Source organism: Crocodylus siamensis, chromosome 4, assembly GCF_052110815.1.
Source record: "Crocodylus siamensis isolate JL-2025a chromosome 4, ASM5211081v1, whole genome shotgun sequence".
Classification (NCBI taxonomy): Eukaryota; Metazoa; Chordata; order Crocodylia; family Crocodylidae; genus Crocodylus; species Crocodylus siamensis.
The window spans coordinates 162,264,746-162,285,874 of NC_143398.1; the positions used below are offsets into that span (position 1 = coordinate 162,264,746).

Sequence of the window (21,129 nt, forward strand, 5' to 3'; positions counted from 1 at the left end):
AATGTGCCTCTACTAAACAGACAGCAGAAAATGTTTAAAATGTAGGAAGAACCATAAATAAAGTAAATGCAACCTTGTCCTTTTGCAACAGTGTAACCTACATGCTAGTGAAAAATCCAGAACCCCAATTTAAAATAAAAAGAGAAAGCAATTTAAAGACTACACAAGCAAATTCTTAGCAAAGGTAAAAACATTACTGGGTGCTGTACTAAAAGTTAAGATACATTTTAGACCCAAATTCCTTGACTAATGCTATTTTCAAGATCCTTTAGTCTTCCATTTGACTTGTCACATTTCAACATACCCTCCCCCACATACCCTCAAAAAATTAAAAGTGAAAACTGACATTTGGAGACAACTCATTAGACAGGAGGACTAACTTACTTGGTCTACTGTCTTTTAATGTTTCAACTACATAAAAACTGAATTCAAGGTCTTTATTCTAGGCAATAGGTTTATTTTGCCACTAGGCAGCAGCGCTGTATTAAGTTTACTTCAACAAGGCAACAAAGCAAGATCAAGTCACCAGATCAAATAGAAATGCCCCTAGTTATGTGAGAACATATATTGTTATGAGTAGAGTGCAAATCACAAACTCAATTTTCTTTTCTCATAATTTGTATTTCAAAATGGCTCTTTTGGAGCAAAGAATTCTATTAGTGTGCATAATAAATAGTGTGGAGAGGGATCTCTTTCATAAATTCAAAAGGATGATTATTCTATTATTTAGATTTTGCACTATAGATGTGAGCAAGTTATGAACAGCTTTACTTCCTGTATTTATCATCAGCTGAGCTTCCACATACTTATGTGTATAAAGACACCATTGTAAATCATACACATGTAATGAATACTTAAAATGTCAGAAAGTGAAGCTTTTTTTTTTAAACTAACACTTTTCACATCTTGAAGGTACACGTTTTTTTTCAAGTCACTAGTTTGCCTCAGTCAACATTCTTCACACTGTTGGTTCCCGTGCCCCCACCCACAAGTCAAAATTTTGTTCTTTCCTGAAATCTTACCTTTATAATTTGTGTGACTGGTTTTCAAGCTAGTGAAACTGCAGGTGCTCAACCCCTCTGAAAAAAATCAGTTTCTATTTTTTCAGGGGTGCTGCACATTTTTAACTCATTTACTCTTGTATCTGACATGTTAAAAAGCAACTGTGCATTTTCTGTGTAGTGTAGTTAATTACAAGAATAACTCTGCTACAATAGAGAACAGGCACCCTCTAACCCTACGATTTGTTTCCTTTGGCAGACACAAAAAAGTGTTAAGGTAGAGGCAGGTCTCAGTTAGGACCTGGTCTCTATAAAAAGATTTCCCCCTCTGAGGTGTCCACTAGCTGTATCCAGGGCACAACAGAAGGTATGGAAATCTGGCAAGCAGGTGTGCAAACCTACCTGAATGTTTTTTTCACAGTCTGTTTGCTGGTGAAGGGACAGCTCACTTTCTAGAACAAATTTCTTCCCACATTTGTCGCAGATCTGCATGCGCCTGTGAGTGACGTTCATGTGCTTCTCCAGGTACCAGCGTGTGTTAAACACCCTGGGGCACTTCTCACAGGTCAAAGTCTCCTTTTCTTCACACTTTGATTTCTGCACAGGTGCCTTGGGCTCCTTTGCAGCTTTCTTCTTACGTTTGGGGGGCTCCACACTCTTTCTACGGCCCCTTGTAGTTCTGGGCGATAGGGAAGTTGTGGCTGCTGCAGCAGAAGCAGCTCTCCTTGTTCTCCTTTGTGCAACACTAACTTTCTCCACTCTTTTCTCTTTTTTCTTCTGCCTCTCATTTTCCTCATCATCATTACTGTCTTCAGTAGCCTCTTCCCCACTGTCACCCTCCTCTTCCTCACTGCTGGTCTTAAGAACAGCAGTCTCTTTGGATTGGGAGGGGACACCCTTCTCCCCTTTTGATACATTTAATGTTTGGTTGTTAAGGTTTACCTCTACTATAATCTGCTCCCTTTTGTAAGTCACTTCATCTTCTTCCTCCTCTTCCTCCTCAGAGTCGTCAGAGTTTTCTCTATCTTCTTTCACAGCCCGGACCTCTCCTACTGATCTGTTCTCCCTGAAATATGGCTGTTCCTCTCTTTCATGGAGATGTGGTTTACTCATTTTGGTATCCACCAACACAGAGTAAGGACTTCCTGACTCCCTTTTGTATACTTTGGTGGACAGATCAAGTTCCTGGCTGGCACCATGATAAAAAGTGGGTGGCACCTGACTGCGATGGCTATCCTCTTGCGCCATTCCTGCTACATGCACGGCAGAGTTTTCAACCAGCTGTTGGCAAGAATTGGTTGTTTGACTCATTGGGGGGGCTCCGATTCATTGAGCACCTTTGATCCTAGAAAACCAAATAAGCAGCTTTAAAACAGGATGGGCTTTCAGCAATGAGGCCTGTTCCACCTACACAGAATGGCCAAAGTACGATTCTTTCCTGATGTTTAGCACGGAAGCATAGGTCATGGAATTCTGGTGTTATGGCAAGATCAGAGCTGTAGTAATTATTCTTCTGAAGAAAGTCGTCAATGAACCTCCAGACATTTTATCTGCAAAGAGCAGAAAAAAATTAAATCAGCATTTTAAAGATGATTGAGGACATTTATCCCCAGATTACTAGTTTACTTCCAAATTATAAATTTAGGCAGAATTCAGGATCTGCAATACAAGTTCTTTATTACTGGGCTTAGTGATCTACTCATATTGACAGTTAAAAAGAAAATCTTAATCTGATTACTGGCTCGTGCAGATCTCAAGACAGGTGGGAGACTACATAGACCCAAAGATGTAAAGCTAGGACACAATCAGAACTATATCTTAAATAGGAATATCTGGATGAAAAGCAATGTGAAGTGAACAGATTGTGTGCTGCTTTTGTTTATAATGTCTAGTGGCATCCCTTCTAAGACCCCAAAATACATATTTCTTTACCTTTTCTTTTTTTTACATTATAAACTGGAGTTATTTACTTCTTTTCCTAAAAGCCAATGCATAAATAGGGTACTATTAAGATTATGGCTCACGTTGCACATTTAAGCTCAATGAATTTAAAAGGGAAGTGAATTTTATAGCAAGAGCTTCGTTACAGATTCAGTACCTACTTAAGGACTTAGAAGTCTTGCAATAACCCTCAAATTACACCCACATGAATTTTCCAGCAATATTTAGTCAGGCAGGGGGACTTAATATTTCTGTTAATTCGAAGTTTGCAGTAATTTAACAAACCCATTTTTCCTTCATCAATTAGGAGGTAATTTTACAGGATTACAAAGAATTACAACAACAAAATTAAAAAAAAAACTTCATGTGAAAAATGCTGTGCATGTGCTAGTCTATAAAACACTGACAGGCAGCAAGAAAAGGTCTATGGAACAATTTAGGGCGCTGTTACAGGTTATCTTTAAAGTATTTTCAAATCTGTGGAACGTTATATGCTGTCAAAGTCAGAACCGTTTCAGAGCAGTCACAGGTTAAGTCTTAATGACATCTCAGACCTGCACAACTGTGACTTGCCACTAGAGGGATGGATAGGAACCAGGAATCTATTGCTATAGCGGGGAATGAGGGCAGGGGGAGTCTGCCAGGGAGGGCATCTAGCTCAGAGATGGAGAAGAGGGCTGTGAAAGGAGTAGGGAGACTCAGGAAGAAACAATGCTTTTTCTCTGGTTGATTCAGGGCTGGTTAAAGGTGCCCTAAAGAATGAAATCCTGAATTTATCCACACAGTAGGTATACCATAGACAGACACAGGGCAAACCTCCACCCATGTGCCTCAGCTGTGGCCTGGAAGGAACAAAAGAAGTCTCCATGCCATTATGCCATCCTTGATATTTTTCACATCATAAAAGGGACTAACTAAACAGGCAAGGAAAAGTGTCATTTAAGCTCATGTTCTGATCTGTCAGTCAGGAGAGTAAAGTGCCGGCCCCAGTTCTGCTGCTAGCTTGTCTTGTGGTGTTGGAAAGTCTCTCTGCCTATTTCCCAATGTGAGAGATGATTTTGTGCTTCCTTTGCAAAGTGCTTTGAAATAGGATGACGAGGTCCACACAAGAGTTTAGTGTGGCTTTGGCAAGTGCTTACTGTCTGGCTGGGCAATACCCAGCCACACTCCTTCCCAGCAGCTGTTTGTTTCTCCTACTCTAGCTCCAGTGACCTGGATGCATTTAAATACCCTTGACAAGATGCTACTTGAGATGAACCGCAATAAATGTCAGCTCTTAGATTTGACTCGTTTTTATACTACAGAAAAACAGAGCAATTCTTCTGTTACAAAGAACTCAGAAAAACCCTCAACAGAGCAGAAGGTTCACTATGGATTCTTACTTGAAATCTGAGGGTTTATCTTGTGAATCATGTTTGTAAACTTAAAGTGCTAATGTTATGTGACACCCTTGAAAGGATCTCAAGGCAATCCTAATTTGTCGTCTCTGAATCAAGAGTGGAGCCCTTGGGTATTAATCCCCAGCCACTTCACTCTCAGCGCCAATTGGCTGAATGGCAAGACTAGGCACCCCAGGTAAGAACAGCTCCCTAGTCTTGCTGCAATTAACATGGAGGTTCTGCTCTCCATGTGGAACTGCCAGGGTGGGCAAGACCAGGGAGCTGATGGAGGTATCTTCCCCTGGCTTCACGGTGGGTGAGACTACGGCAGCCATGGGGGGCTGGGCTGGGAGAATGGGCAGGGGTCAGGGGGCTTGTGGCAGAGCCCCCCACGCAGTGCAGGGCAGTGGGGAATCGCTCCCTGCCCGGCAGTAGCCAGTGAGTATGGGCTCCCCCCCCACAAAAAAAAGAGCTGGGACCTGGGGCTGGGCAGGGAAGCTATTGAAAGTGGGTGGGGAATGTGGCCTGTGTGATTTGGAGATTTGGCAGCATCCAAATCTCTGAATCAGATTCGGCCGAATTGATTCAGTGATTCGAATCACTGTCCCAAATTGAATCACTGTCCCCCGAATCAGCTGAATCTGAATCTAAAGCAAATACAAGCTACTTCACACAGGCCTATAGGTTAGTACAGTCCATCTCAAAAAGCTATATGGTAGTGCCCATTGAGTGCAGTCCCGCTCGGTGAGCCACTACACTGCATACATTTCGACCTCCTCTTCACTTCCACAGCTGAGCTGTACTTTTCTTTCCCAAAATGATTCCCATTACTTCACCAGCCTTAAATGTCTGGCAAATATCACTAAATGGGGGCTGGACTCAATGATCTTCCAATGTCCCTTCCAGCCCTAATGTCTATGAAAATGGGGCCCCAAACAGCTCACCCAGAATCCCTCTGTCACATTTTCTCTCAGCCTGCTGCATATGATTTATTAATGTGGCCCCCCATCAGGTAGAACCAGACCAAGCCGCCCTGCACCTCATATACAGATACATTTTTGGAGGATCCCAGGACTCATGAGCATTGTTGCAGAAAAACATGACTTTTCTCCTTTAAAGGAGGAAAAAAACATAGGTTTCCCCTGGTAGGCTAGCAGAGTTCCAGACTGCAAGACGCTACTTGAGGATGGGGGTGGAACGGGACGTACAGGGTGCCACATGCATGTGCACACATGAATGTAGCAGCCAGGCAGTGTGATGAAGAGCAGCTCCCACAGCTTCCGCCAGGTAAGTCTATAGGGTCAGAGGCAAAGGTAATGAGGTGGGAGGGGCAGAGGTGATAGGGAGGAGGCTGGGGGAGCAGAGGCAATGCATAGGGAGGTGGGGGGCACATGCATAGGGAGGTGGAGGACACGGGGCTGCAGCTGAGTCGGACCAGCTCCAGGCAGGAGCCATCTCTGTAGCCCAATGGGCACAACCTGGCACAGTAGGGAGCGCCATGCCATCAAGGTTTAGTTTATATATAGAAAACGTATTCGGCAGCTGGGGGTGCTTTTGTATTCAGGGTTGTCTTATGTTTGATTAACTATAGTAGTTGCATACTGAATGACAGTCCCCCACACACAGAATTTGCGTGAAAATGCTTTTACTTTGCAGAAATAAATCAGAGAACATGGCATCCAATTACTTGTTTCTACCTCACAGACTTCTCATGCCATATCTATTTTATTTGAAGCACTTTATTCTTTTCTACCTAAGCTGTTCTCATTCCCAATCACTCATTCCTCAGTGCAGGAACTAACCACCACATTCTCTGCATCTGTATTTCACTTGCAGGTAGCCAAGCTAGAATTTGATGAGTTAACATTTCTACTTCCTCCTGCAGAATTCCATGTGCTCTCTGAAGGCAATTAACTTTATTTCTCATCCAAAAGATGACACTTCTAGCAGCACAATATTAGAAAGACAAGCCAACATATTTCATTAGAGGGATGAAAACAGAGGTAGACTTGAGTCTTTAACATAGATGTAAAAGTGCTCTTGTCTGGAGATGTTACATTTCCAGACAAGAGCACTAAAAGCCAAGTAAAGAATAAATGCTTATAGGCTGGGGAAAGAGGATGGACAACTAAACAGCTTTGAAAGTCCAATCAGAACCAGAAAAGCCAACAACTACTCCTAGGATTAGAAAAACTTCCTCTATGGCTAGGTTACAAAAGTGTTTTTCATCTCTAAAGCTAGTTCTAAAGGTAAAAGTAGAGTACCTTTAATTTAGCAGAGCTGATAATGAAATCTGTGCTGTTTCAATGAAAAAAGCCTCCCAAAACTTAAGATAAATAGAAAGTAACACTATATTACAGCTGTATATTATAATACATTTCCATTCTCTTAGCACTACACATTGTTAATATAAATATTCTCTAAACCACAAATATGGTAAATTTCATTCCAAGCATATTTGAAAGTAATTTATAGAAAGAGGAAAGTATATTTTTCATTCCTCTATTCAATTGTCTTATACAGTTCAGTTAAAGTAGCTGAAAAAAAAAAAACAACAAACCAACTCTAGGTCTTCTTCACGGAGAGTAGGAGGTAAAATGGAATTCATTAAACCAGTGATGGCTCTACTAAGGTGGACAAGTCACCAACAATTTCCAGAATAAAAAGTAAGCACTCTACAAATAGCAGAAGAAAGCAAAGGTTCAACTGAAAAATGACAAGGTAGAAAGAGTTTCTTACAAAGTGCTTTGCATAACGAAGCCATATAACCCACTATTACAGGAAGTTTTGTTGGAGGGAAGGATGTGCATTATAAAGCTAGAAAAAAGCAATGTTCTGTAGAAAAAGATGCTTGGTTATTTCATCACATCAACTCACTAAACAGTTATCAAGTTACATAACTAAATCTGGAAGTCTGAGAATACTGTTAGTAAAACTGAACCAACTGAAAACTTTTTCATTGAACATGAAGGTATTCTCATCTTCCTTTATACCGAGTTGTTTCACCTCTTCTCATTTTAGGATTATTCTATACAATAAAACCACTCTGCATGAATATATTACCACTTCAAAAGCAAAAGGACACACTGAGTTGCATCAAAAGATGTTTGGTCTTAAACCACTTCACTTTGCAAAAGCAATAACCTACTTTCACTTTGAATATACCACTTGCTACTCTCTCAAGGGACCCACAACTTTCGAACAAGATTATTTTGCTAACTGCTACTACAAGAAGCTGATAAAGCAAAAGTTTAATATACACAATGCACTACATCAGCTGATTGATGAAGTGGGGAAACAACAGTTCAAAATCAAAATGCTAAAATATGAGAAATTTTTACCAAAATATGTCAGTAGAAAAGGTCTACTTTTTTTTAAACTGAAATTCAGCTTCAAGCTGCTGTCCAGGTTAGGCTCCAAAAAGAATCTTTTATCATCACATAATAAATTAAAACAATAGTTTTATTTAAAAAGTACGAAGATTGGCCCAGGCCCAAAACAATTCTTGTGGGAATGTGTCTGACTAACTCTGGACCAGTGGCTTTATCATGAATATAAAGTGAAACAAGTGGAGGCACCCACAGGGGTGTCAAAGATAAGGCTCATAAGGCTGGATCAATTGTATGGACTCCTGATACCTTGCTCCCAGTGCTGTCCCTGGGTCCAAGTTGACCCATGCAGTGCATGCTGGACCCACTCAGTGCACAGGGATGGGAATGTGCTGCATATGGTGTCCACTCCAGAATCCATGCTATCAGTACACATCACCTGCCTCGGCTGGTCTAGGACTGCACTACATGTGGAGCCCATTTCAGCTAGTCCGGTCCAGTCTACATGTGGCACCCCCAACCTCGGCTAGGCTGTGATGTGGGCCACACACGGTGCCTGTTCCAGCCAGTCTGTGATCCATCCTGCACACAGACCAGTAAAGCAGGCAATGTGTGACAGCATGGGTTATGAACTAGCTGGAGTGGATGCTGTGTGATAGATTCAGCATTTGGGAAGCAGGGGAAGATTTGTGGGCCTGATCTACCCCATGGACCAGCCCTGTGCTGCTCATTCAGCCCACAGGGCCTGATTGGGTTTGACCCTTAACCTTTAGGGTTAAATTCCCACCATTCAGGGAATTTGTAAAACACAGACTACACCTGAAAGCCTAAGATGTGAATTTACAAGCATTAGGCATTAAATGCTGAAACAAAAGTGTACCAACTCAACTTGGAGACAAACGTGTAGGTGGAGGAAGCATGTATGTGGGAGCAGCATTTCATGCAATGCTGTTATTTATAAAAGAAAAACTCTGCTTCTTTATGCTATCTGCACTAATAAAAGAAAAATCTGCCCAGCAAGAAAGTCTAGAATAATTATGCAACTTCCAATCAAGATGAGCTGTTAGAAATAAACAGTCTAAATCAAACATACACAGTGCTAATGCCTACAGTTTTTAAAGCACAATAACTTAGGTTAGCACAGTAAATAGGAACCAGCTTGATAGCCAGGAAAGCTATGCTCTAGTCTTATTTCTGCCATTGACTTATTTTGTGACCTTGTGCAACTGTCCTCCTTTCCAACTGTTTCCCACTCCCATCTGTAAGATGGGGATAATGCTTATCCCACCTTCGTAAAATACCTTGTGATTTATAGATGAGAAGTACAACACAGTTATTCCTGCTTATCAGGGCTGTCCGTAAGGTATTCATGTATGTCATATATTCCCAGCTGGATGCACTTGCTCTGCAAGTAAGCTGGAAACACAAGGTGGTAAGGGGAGGCAGGAGGAAGGACAGAGATACGGCACACGTCTTTCATCCTGGACTGTGTCTGGTGGCTCCCATGAAAGACAGGTGCATTGCAGGGCACTCCATAACCACTTACGGCAAGGATTAGCAAGATACAGCCCGCAGGCCAAATCTGGCCCATAGACTTATCTAATTTATCAATGCTGTACCCTAGGGTTACCAATATCGTCAGTGAAAACTGACAGACTCTGTGGGCATCTGGAAGATTATTTTTAACCATAAAGACTAGGGGCTTACTTTGCAAAGACAGAAATGTCTAGATCAGTGGTACCTGAGTTTTTCGCCCAACAGGACAGATGAGCGATAGCAGGACTGTCCACTGGCCAGACCTGGCCAGTCGGCTCAATTCAGCACATGGGACTGGTGTAACAAGGGTCAAATCCCACTGCAGGGTTTGTGTAGCCCAACCATGATCCAGCTGTTCAGGGGGGCAGGGAGGGGCTTGGCCCCAATCTAGACATGCAGGGATGGCAAGGGAAGCGGGATGGGAAAGGAAGGGACAGTGCAGCCCTAATCTGGGTGCATTGGGGTGGGGGGTGAGGGGGGGGGAACAGCCTGGTCCCAATCCTAATGCATGAGGAAGTGGGAGCAGAGCCATCCTGATCCAGACACATGGGGAGCAGCCTGGCCCTGATCTGGAAGTGCAGGGAGGATGGGAGAAAGGAGCCCAGCTCAACTGGGATGTGCAAGGGGTGGGCCTGGCCCTGATCCAACTGCATGACAATGGCCCAGGCAGGGCTGGATCTGGGTAAAGCTTCCACTGCTCCCCAGCCATCAGACTTCCCGACCCATGGGGACCCCCTAGCAGGCTGTATTTGGCCTATGGGCCAGGGGTCGAGCACTCTTGACATCAATTCTGTAGACTCTAAATCACTTCCTTAAGAAAGGTTGCATTTATCTCACTATAACAAAGGGAGAGATTTGAGTTCTGAAGTTTTCTTCTCAGCTATCAACTCTTTGCATATGAGCACTGTGATTTTTAATATAAAGATGTGAAGACTAAAATACTGTTTTGATCAAGGAGAAATTAAGTAATCCCAGTAGCCAACTCTATCTTTAAGTTCACTACCAACTTGAATTCATTAAGCAGTCACTAAAAGTCTTGTTGACATATAATATTTCAGAGTTGGAACTCAAATACAGAAAATTTCTTTTTTGAATCTCATCCATGCTGGACTTACAACATTACATTACATTAACTTCACATGGTGAGAAGCAACCGCAACTCTAATAATAAAACAATCACAAGAAATAAAAGTCAACCCTTTGGAGGGGGGAGGGGCAGAGCAGTACAGGACAGAAATCTGCACCAAACATAAGCTTAGCCAGGAGTAGTCAAAATTTCTTAACCCCTTAGCTGCAAACCCAAAATCTTGACATGTCTAAGACCCACAGGACACAACATTTTCAAAATGTGTTTGCTCCAGAGTCAATCTGTGCAGTGTTACACTATTCCTTCAGGACCTTCCCAGGACTCTCAAATTATAATTTGTCCATTCTTATACTAAACTAATAAACTCTTGGGAATAGAGACCATCTTTTTACCCATTTGTTTGTAAAATACCAAGCACAAAGGGGTCCTGATACTCGACTAGGGCTTTGAGATGCTATGGTAATGCAAACAAGAGTATACAGGTATTAAAAATTAATTGCATATTCAGCTTCCTTCAACAATCAATAGAATCTACACCCCTTCCTTATAATACAATCTATAAAAAATTAGCAGTTTAAATTTTTCTTCAAATGTAGATGAACCATGTAAAGTCATCCCTGACACAAACAACCTTCTTTTAAAACATTTATGCAGATTATAGATATGAATCCATCATCTGAGACTTAAATAACAGACCTATTTAAAGTTTCACTGCTGGCATGGTAATATAAGATTTTTTTTTTTTTAATTCTTGTTACCTAAGGATATTATGGTTCAGACTGACTGAAAAAGATTTTTCTGTTTCAATTTAAAAGAAATTGCCCAAACTATATGGATAGCACCTTTTTTTTTTTTTTTTTAGTAAAAGCAGTTAAGCTACATTTGTCACGTGATATCCAGTTCCATTCAGCATTTAAGCAAACTGGCCAGCGTGTGTAACAGCAAATGCCACACAGGAAAAGTTATCTGTTTGTTTAGTAGCTTGTAGCTTGAAAAAGATTATTTTCCCACAAAACAAAACACTGTAATCCACTCCTTTCCCACTTGTTCCACTGAAGGCAATCCTACCTCTGTATGTACATTAACAGTTGGAAGCAGTTAAGTCTCAGTCTTTCAGTTATACCAGCAATTAGCAGGTGCTGCGCATCCTGGGGCAACTGGATTTGCAAAGAGTTTACAGGTGGTGAACCACTTCATGTGCAGCACTTTTTAAGAGAGTGTCTCAATTCCACAAGACCCAAGTATTTATGGAGGTAACCACAATCAGAGCAGGCATATGGTTTTCCTAGTTTTTATCGATGTGTTATGGGCTAATTAGGCATTCTGTGTGGCCACATAAATAGCCAAATAAAAAATTATAATAATACCAGTCAGAAGAATATGGCCATACAATCAGGTCGCACTTTTGAACAACTCACCAAATTTGTAACCAATTAGAAAAAAAACTCTCTTCTTGGTCAGCCACAACTTTGCTCTTACTACCATTTAAACTTGCATTGTATTTTAAAAGGTTATCCGAAATTCAGACTAGTATATCTAACTATTCTAAATTAGCAGCCCCCAATTCAAAGGAAAGCAGTCATAACCCCTTTAATTTAATATAAAAGAGGAAAAAAGTATCAATCAACAATAAGCCTTTATTATTTATTTGTGTTTTTTGAGAAGCTGACCGATCACTCAACCTTGGGCCAAGTCTGCAGGCAGCTGGGAAAAAAGATTTTCTTTGATTTAGATCGCAATGAAATTTTTTCAAAACCTTTCAGAATTCCCCTGTGAACTGTCCCCCACTGGTTGAAAAAAAAAATAAAAAATAAAAAAAATCACTGAAGTTATTTCTAGCATACACAAGAGAAACTCCCTACTTCATGCTAACCGATGGGTTACCCACTGAATTAGATAATTTAAGAATTAGTATGGTTACCCAACAAGCACAAAAAAAATACAAGCAAAATAAAAGACATCTTTATTTCATAGTGGTGCTTTAGTTTCAATTAAAATAACCAGCATACTAATAAGTGCTCTGCAGTACATTTTTTGTATAAGTAATAAAATCTTAATAATTTTTCACTACAGTTCTGCACTGTGAAATCTTGAAGAAGTGATGAGGCCACTTTTCTGTGAGTTATGAAGTGTGTTATTAAAAAAGCTAATTAAAAACTGCCTAGTTTCTGCTTCTAAGCACCTTTGTATTGAAATATTTTACTGAAATTTCAATTTCAGGGCACATGGAAAAATACCAAAGCTTCAATGTATTTGGTCATTTTGGAGCATACTGACCTGAAATGAAAAAATGACATACAAGAGTGTTCATTGTAATTAGTAGAAAAGCCTTTGATACAAGTTGTGTCATGTCAGTATGTAGTAACGAAGTCATAATAATACTGTTCCTCTTCAATACAACTCATAATTATGAAGTGCTTTCACAGAAACGTAGTCACTCACAAGTGTAAATATCTCAGCTATTTTACACATGAAAACCAGTCCCTCCACACCCCTACCAAAACCAAACCAAACCAAACCAATATCACAGAAGCAGCAGTAAACTAATTTCTACCATCAGGAAGATCCCAATGCACCGGGGACTGATTGTCCTTGGATTTCTGTACACAAGCAAGATAACGAACATTAAACCAAGCTGGCCCCATCTGTAGTGTCTGTAGATGTAACGGGGATGGAGCAAGATGGTCTGTGCAACTAACAGTCTGTTATCTGTTTGATTCAAGATGTGTTAACTTTTAAAAAAAAAACACTCTGAACACTTTACTTCCTGTAGATACTGCAAACATTGATACAAATAAAACTTAAAATAACAGCTATTATTATGAGATAGTTTATTATGTGCATTTGACAAACTTTGAGACTACAGTGTAAATCGGCTAGCACTGTATATTGCTGCAAAACCATCCATCATAAGAGAATTTAAGAGAACGTACTCTGATGATTACCTGAGATAACTGTTTTTAGCAATGTGCTTTCTCTTAAAGCTCTTACAGCATTTATGAACAGACCTTCCCATCAAGTCATGCGAAAGGTTAGATACTAAATGATGATAATGCGTAAAGGCTTTGCGGCATTGTGGTTTGCATGCTGGTGAAATAAAAGAAAGGCAAGCTACACATTTGGCCATCTCCATCACAAATGGATCAGTCTAAATTCAGGCACATGTATAGATAATGAAAATCACCACATGTATAGATAATGAAAATCACCATCAAAAGTGGCATGAATTGGCACTAACCAGTGATTTTGCAAGGTATTTTTGAGGCAAAGAACTCAACTGAGAACAAAGAGTGATCTAGTCTCTTAAAGTAGACATTGCCCTTGAGGTGCATTTAACAGGGTAGAAGGAAGCTTCAATACAAAGAATATTCTCTGCAGCATCAGATCTTTCAAGAACACACTAAATTCACAAACAAAAGAAAAAGAGAAAGTGAAATCTACATGCTGCTTTTGATCTGATAAGCATGTTATACAATACTGTTATATTCCTATTCACATTTCAAATAAAATTGTCTTTTTATAATTTTAAATTTAGCACATCATAGAAGCTAAGTTTTAGACTATTCCAAAATATTGTAATTATTGTTAGTTAACAGTTATGCAGACTCAGTCAGAGCCCTTTACATGCTTCATAACTAAAGTACTACCAGCCCCCACCCCCCAAAAAATCTGGCCAACTCAGCAGACAATGTATTTACTCTTCAAAGCTGGCCATTTTCCTACTCAAGTATTTAATATTCTAATGTGAAAAGTCAAGCAGACTGAACACATCCAATTCCAGAAAAAGATATTGTGACCTAAAACAAGAATCTAGCAAAACAATAAAAAACCTGGATACCTTCTTACACAGTATGCACAAGTTAGTGTTTAGGGGTGACTTCCAAGTATGCGAAGAAAGTCTCCACCACTGTACATCTGGGACATCCTATGGACTTTTTCCCCCTAAGTAAAAACATGTGTAAGAGGTTGCCATTTAAGAACTGAACAGTATCATAATCCCTTGGTCTTTGACATGCTGCCAACTGTTTTTTCTTTGCTTTTAGTCTTACTTTTAGATAATGCTTCAGTGTGTTAAGATAATTTGGCTACAGCCACCATAAAATCTTGAAGTAAATTCTAGCCCACTGTGGTTCATACTCTGAAGTGCAAAGTCTAGAAATGCATGCAGAATCAGACTGCTACCTACACAAATATCTAGCGCAAGTCTCCATTAATTCAAAGTCCTAGATAATACAGACCATGATGGTCCAATAGACCAATAGATCTACTGCTGACTTAAGAGACAAAATTGGTTAAGTCAACAATAGATCTGGCACTTTCCTATTTATACATTCTGGTATTTTTTTTTATAAATTTTATAATTTTTATAATTAAAAACTTATAATTTATAAGTTTTATATTTAAAATATAAAACTATATTTTAAACTAAAATATATAACTATAAACTTATAGTTTAAAAGTTTTATAATTTTTATAATTTATCATTTAAAAAACAAAACCCTTTAAATTTAAATTAAGCTACTTGGACTGCATTCAGGAACCAAAGCTAATAAGATACTTATAAAAAGTGCCACACTTGATACCAACTGTAAAGATAGCTTACTAACCAATCATAACAAACATTACAGTGGGAGAGACTGGTATAGTCAAACTGCATAAATGTCTCTATTCTCCCTGTTTTTTCAGCCACTCATCTCTACTCAACAGTAGTTATTTGAAAAATACTGGTAAATACTATTTCTGTGTATGAGTGGAAAAAAGAAAAGAAAACAAAACAAAAGCCTTCTACAACTTAAAAAAAAAAAAAAAGTGTCTTCCCCCTCCAAAAGAGCTCCACACCTTAGAAAGCGAGAGGTCTGATGTAGAAAGCTATCTTCTCCCAGGGCTCCAGAAAGCTCTAGTGGCACTGTTGGGGGAGAGGAGGAGATGGAGGAATGGGGGGAGGAACCATTCACCCACAAGGTCCATGTCCCCTAAGCCTCACACTGCACGAGATGTCAATGCAGCAGAAGTTCCAATAAGTTTACCCTTTCCCACTGTTGGTGGTAACAGGAATTTTGGCAGTCATAGGAATCTTGGCAAGAGATGAACAGTGGCAGCTACAGCAGGGAGGCATGAGACTGTCCACAATACAAGTGATCTTGTAAGAGGGAGGTCCAGAGCAGAGTGGAGACAGCAAGAGCCAGGTTAACCTTTCCCTGGCTCTGCAGCTGTCATCGTTTTATATGGCAAAGATCAAAAGCTTTTAAATCTGGTAGCAACTGCAGAGTCTGGGAGGGGTTAACCTGGCTCCTGGAGGTGACATCCTTCCACAGCAGTGTCCAAGGTAGACCTAGGATTTTTAGAAGGAGGATGCAGGTAGCATGGCAGCTCAAATATAACTGGTGAAAAATGTGTTGTGTAAAAGAGAACTAAGAGACTTTACTACTATGTCAGTTGAAGATCGAAGCAACAAATAAATATAACTACAGGTTTCCCTCACTATATGCGAGTTCTGTATGTGCAAATTCGCTCTCATGCGATGATCCTTTTTATACCAAAAATTCATTATATGCAATGTCAATTCCCTCTCATGCAAACGGTGTGGTAGAAGACTGCGGTCAGCTGCTTTGTGCAGTGCATTGTGGGAGTGACGTGACAAAACAGTCTCGTGTGGATCTGTACTTCTCGCTTATGGTCTGCGACATGTTTCTGTAGTTGCCATCCACATTATGATAGTGCCCTGTGCTTGTGTGTACTGTGTGTTGTTGGTGAGTACCAAGATTGTCTTGCAGACATGGCAGAAATGGGTCTGAGAGTCAGTACAGTTGAGGTCTTGGAACATATCCCTATTTGCTACATTATAAAGCCGGTTTCCTTTATGTAAATTTGAGTTATGCGCTGTTTTCCAGGAATGCACATACAGCATAAAGCGAGGGAAACCTGTACAGGAATGCACACTACTTTGGTACAGCATATATAAAATAAAAAAACCAAACAAAACCTAGGCAGAGTCGAAAGATATTGTGTTATTAGTTCTGTAATCCTTATAGTTAAATGGAGCACCTCCAATTCATAAAACAAAATCTAGTCTTCCTGGAGCATCTTTACACTGGCTCCAATAGTTCCCAGTCAGCCTTTTCTACACCTAAGTTACACTAACACATGTGAGTTAAGGTTTTTAGCTAGAACTAAAAAGCAGTTTGTGGGAGTTTGAAATGGAAGAGAGCTATTAGGAAGAATGGCTAACAGACAGCAAAATTGCAGATGAAAGGATAGTTTGAATAGCAAAACACCAAGACCATTAAAAAGAGAAACGGCTGTTAACACCTGTGTTGGAGAGAGATTAACAGGAATCCCGGAGATAAATGAGCCATGAAGTCAATTGACTCCCTCAGCCCTGCCTGAATAGAAATGCTGCTGCCCCTCCCAGGCTGTTGGTTTTAAAGTTTGGGTGGAGCAGGAATTAAAGGAGGATGCAACTGCACCCCTCCGGGATCTGCCCCTGGCAGTATTCTGCCTTCACTCCACTACTGAGAATTGGAATTTCATGGGGGATTCAATTGCCTTCCCACCCTCCCTCCCTCTACACATATATCCATACACATGACATTAACCTCCTGGTTACTGTCCCCCAACTGCAGTTGCTCTGGCCACAGTAGAAGGGCTTTCTCACTGTGGCTTGGAAAGCCCTAGCAAGAACAGGACTTCAGACTGCTCTGGCAGCACTGCGGGTGGAGCCTGCCAGGGCCCAAGAGGGTAAAATCCACCAACCAATTTGAGTATGACATTCACAAATACAATTTAAATACAAATACAAATAGGAATTCACAAAAACAAGCAAATTCCTTTGCTATCTAATCAGACCTACCAGTCTTGAGAATGTGCCTTAAATAAGTATATATACATTGTACTTAACAATTTGATGCTTTTATCTATCTAACCTATTATGAAGTTTCAACCAAGCCAAACTAAATGAACTAAAATAGGACTAGAAGCTAAGTTTACTGGACAGAAATGGAGGTCTTCTAAACTGTCACAATGTTCTGAATTCTACTAGCCTGAACTGGTATTTTACCTGCACAATTCTATCACAAAGTTTCTCAACCTTTATAGATTCAAGACTCCCCTCAGAAAATGCCAGCTTTCATTTTTCACTCAGTTTTTGACTATGGAAAAATTATACACCAATTTTTCTGTTGCAAAGACAGACCACAACAGGCGACAAAGGTTGCAACGTAATGGGTTCTTACTTGAAACGTGGGTTTCTGTTATAAATCATGTCTGCATACCTAACAATGCTAACATTTTTGTGGCATCCTGTGGCACCCTGAAAGAATCTCGGCACCCTAGTTGAGAAGTACTGCTAAATCATTTGATGAAACTATCTGAGATAGAAATCCAATACAAATCCAAGGAAGTAAAAAACTCAAGACTGTAACTCTAATTCTGTTTCAGTCGCGTTCTGAGCCCAAACTGTATTTGGAACCAATTACTAGTATGTGAACAAAATACTGAAGAGGCTCCATATCTTTATTTTTTTTTTTTTTATGGTTCCAATTCTTTGACATTAATTAGATCAAGCCAACTTTTACTGAGACAGTAGTGTCATCCTATTTGTCAAGTCCCACTGAAATGTCTTTCAATTTGCTTCTGTGAGTTTACCGCACCTCTGCAGAATCCCTTGCTGCATGAACTGTTGCTGTTTTGATCAGAAGTCCTTTTCCTGTTGACTTTAAATTTCAACATTTATGGCAGATGCATAAAGTGCAGTTTTCCTGCAGAGCTACAAAAGAAAGTATAATTGATTCTCTCCCCCTCCTCTTTTTTTAAATTCACTAATTATCCATCATACCCATTTAGTGACTGGAAAAAGTTTCTACAATGCACTTCAAGTCTATGTTAAGTGTTACACATTGTAGAAGGTTAATTTAGGGTATCGGTACCAGAGACAGTCACTGTCCTGTTGTCATTTTGTTGCTGTTTAAAAGAGAATGGTAACTATCTCCTTTTTCATATTTCTCTCTATTCTACCCTCTTTTTTATTCTTCTCTCTATTCTGAATCAAATCTTGAAAAAGCTGGACAAAGTATTTAGTGACCTCCTTTTCAGATATAGAATTAATAGCATTAAGTACATACACATTTCACTCTTGCATGAAGATTTGCATTCATCTATGCTGTTTCTAATTTTCAAACTACCATTCTGCATCAAAAAAAATCAATGTTAGTACTTTACTTCTCATCTCTGAGTACTATTTTACTGCACCTTCAAGCAGTGGGCTTGCAAGGTAAAAATTATATGTATGAATAAAACAAGTACTTTAATAGTTTAAAATGCTTATTTTGTGCTTCACTGAAAACAATGCTTCTAGTGTAAGAGGAGGGTGCAACTTTCTTATCAAGTTTAAGTCTTTTTCTTTCGGTTGTTTTTATGGCATAATCACCGATTGATCTTTGCCATTTATGACACAGCATGTGAACAAATGCTGCTCCCGAATAAACTTAATTTTGAACCGCTGGAAGGCCTAGAACACAGCATTAATGATTGTGTGTACATTTTATCTGTTCTTCCTTCCCATAGATATATGCTGAAATAATCTGAACCTCAAAAACTAAAAGAAACTATTTTTTACTTTTTGAGAGGAGTAGAAACTCTTATTACTTGATGTTTACATTTTAAAAGAAATGTGTTTTATACCTTCACCATACTCAATTTCTTGTTTCCTACAACTACCTTTAACTTTAGGTCAAAGAAACAGTAACCGCTAAGCTTAAAGTATCAACGAGCTTTCATATTTTGTACAAACAGAATTAGGTGGGAAATGTAGTGCATTAAACCCTCTGAAGACCGAAATAACAAAATTTAGTTATGTAGAGAACCATCTTAACAAATTATCTGTTCCTTTCCAGTTTTTAAATGCTATCAAAATAAATCCCAATAATTCAAACACCACACTTCTTTAAATATGTGACAATAACTGTTTTACCCACTAGCTTGACCTACCCTCCAATGACTCTACACATTCCTCTTTATTTCTAAGTTTCTACGTAATTCTGTAATTTACTTTCTTTTCACTAACAGGAATTTTAAGCTTGTTGATATTCTTATCACGTTGACAGTTGATGCTTTCATTATGTGGCAACAGAGATCGTTTCTAATATCAAATATTTTAAAATGTTATGAATACATAAATACTTCATAGCAGGGGTGCTCAACTTTTTGGCCCAAGGGTCAGACAATTGGCACGGGGCATGTCTATGGGTTGGATCAGGCCCTGGGCCATGTCTGTGCATTGGATCAGGTTGGATCAATCCTGTGTGCCAGGATTGGGTCCTGGTGGCCGGCACTGCCTTTCCCGCACCATGCACACTGCTTAAGTGCCGGATCTGGTATCCAGGGCTCTCCAAGCATCCAGAGATTTGGCAGTAGGGCAGCAATGCCACTGCCCCCCTGCTGCCAAATTTCCAGACCCATAAGCTAGGTCTGGCCCACAGGCTAGATCTTGACCATGCCTACTTTAGAGGATTACAAATATCCAAAAAAAGTCTTTAAAAATGTCAAAACATCTATTTTTCACAAACCTAACAGGGAAACCATGACAAAAATATCTCTTTCAAAAGTAAATAAAAATACTGCTTTCCTTAAAGAACAAAAAAGCATTTTCTAAAATGAGGGCGATTCAAAGAATTAGTTTTGATTATGTGACCTCAACTATTATTTAGATTCACATTTTCATTAGAGTCCAGTTATTATGACTATAAAAAGTAAAATTCAAGTATATCTATTGCAGCATTATCTGCCCAACTTTAACAGCTTGAAACAGAAATTCTTGTGGTTCATCTGATCCCACATATTTCAACAGATGCCAATGGTGACTTTATTTATAAAAGCAAAATTAAAAAAAAATAGGAGAGGAAGTATTTTAAGGAGATATATACTCTTATTTCCAAAGTTAATGGTTCTTCTTCCTGCCACGTGTGTACATGCAATGGGTCAGTTGGGGACTAAAAGGCATAAAAATGAAGGGACTGTCTACAGAGGGAAATGTACAGGTAACTATACCAGTATAACATTTCATTTGCATACTCTTATTCCAAATAAAAGTGCCTTCTTTCAGTTTAGCTACTACTACTTTGGAAGTGGTATAAGCTAAATAAGAAAAAGGCACTCAAACCTGAGGGCCCCCATAGAGAATGATACTAATAAAGTTACGACTGCAAATGTACATGTTAGACAAGCCCTAAGAAGTCTTTAATAAGCATATTGAGCCAGAAAGGGATGCCAATTAAGTCCTTCTTCACAAAAATGAAACAAAGTTTTGAAAGCACTGGGTAAAGCTCTCAGCAGTCCTACTGCCCAACAGTGAGGCAAAGTACCTCCTACTACTACTGAAGCCTTCCAGATCTGGCCCATGAGCCCAGGCCCTGCACCCAGATAATTTTAACTTTGCAATCAGGAACCAACTTGTAACATACCCCATATGCACAACAGCTTGCAACGGGCACACAACTGCTGTCTACAGTTTTAACTATACCATCTTTTCCTTGTTGCCCACCCCTGCAGTAGATGATGAACATCTGGCCCAACAAAGGATTCTACCCAGCCCATGGTGGGTCCCTCAGCCCTGCACAGCCCAAGCAGGGGGCGGGGGGGCTGTACAGCCTGAGCCAGTCTTGCTGCCCCCAGGCATGTGGTAGGAAAAGGGTGGTGGACCGACTGGAGCTGGCTTCCTGGCAACCCCCATGGCAGCAGATCACTCTACCTAGCTGTCACTGCCAGTTGGCCTTTCACCCACCACTGCGGGGAGGTGGAAGAGGCATGGTGACCAGCATGCTCAACTGGATGGGTAGGATGGGGATATAGGCATGTGGGGA

The 21,129-nt window shown here is 39.9% G+C and overlaps 1 protein-coding gene across 1 annotated transcript in view; it reads right to left on the minus strand.

Moving 5' to 3' along the window:
* ZNF652 (zinc finger protein 652) overlaps nt 1-21,129 on the minus strand; it is a 47,829-nt gene that overhangs the window by 16,831 nt on the left and 9,869 nt on the right. The window contains exon 2 of the mRNA XM_090044694.1: nt 1,404-2,551. Within this exon, the coding sequence (XP_089900820.1) occupies nt 1,404-2,312 (909 nt within the window). The 5' untranslated portion in view covers nt 2,313-2,551. The remainder of the gene's footprint in view (nt 1-1,403; nt 2,552-21,129) is intronic.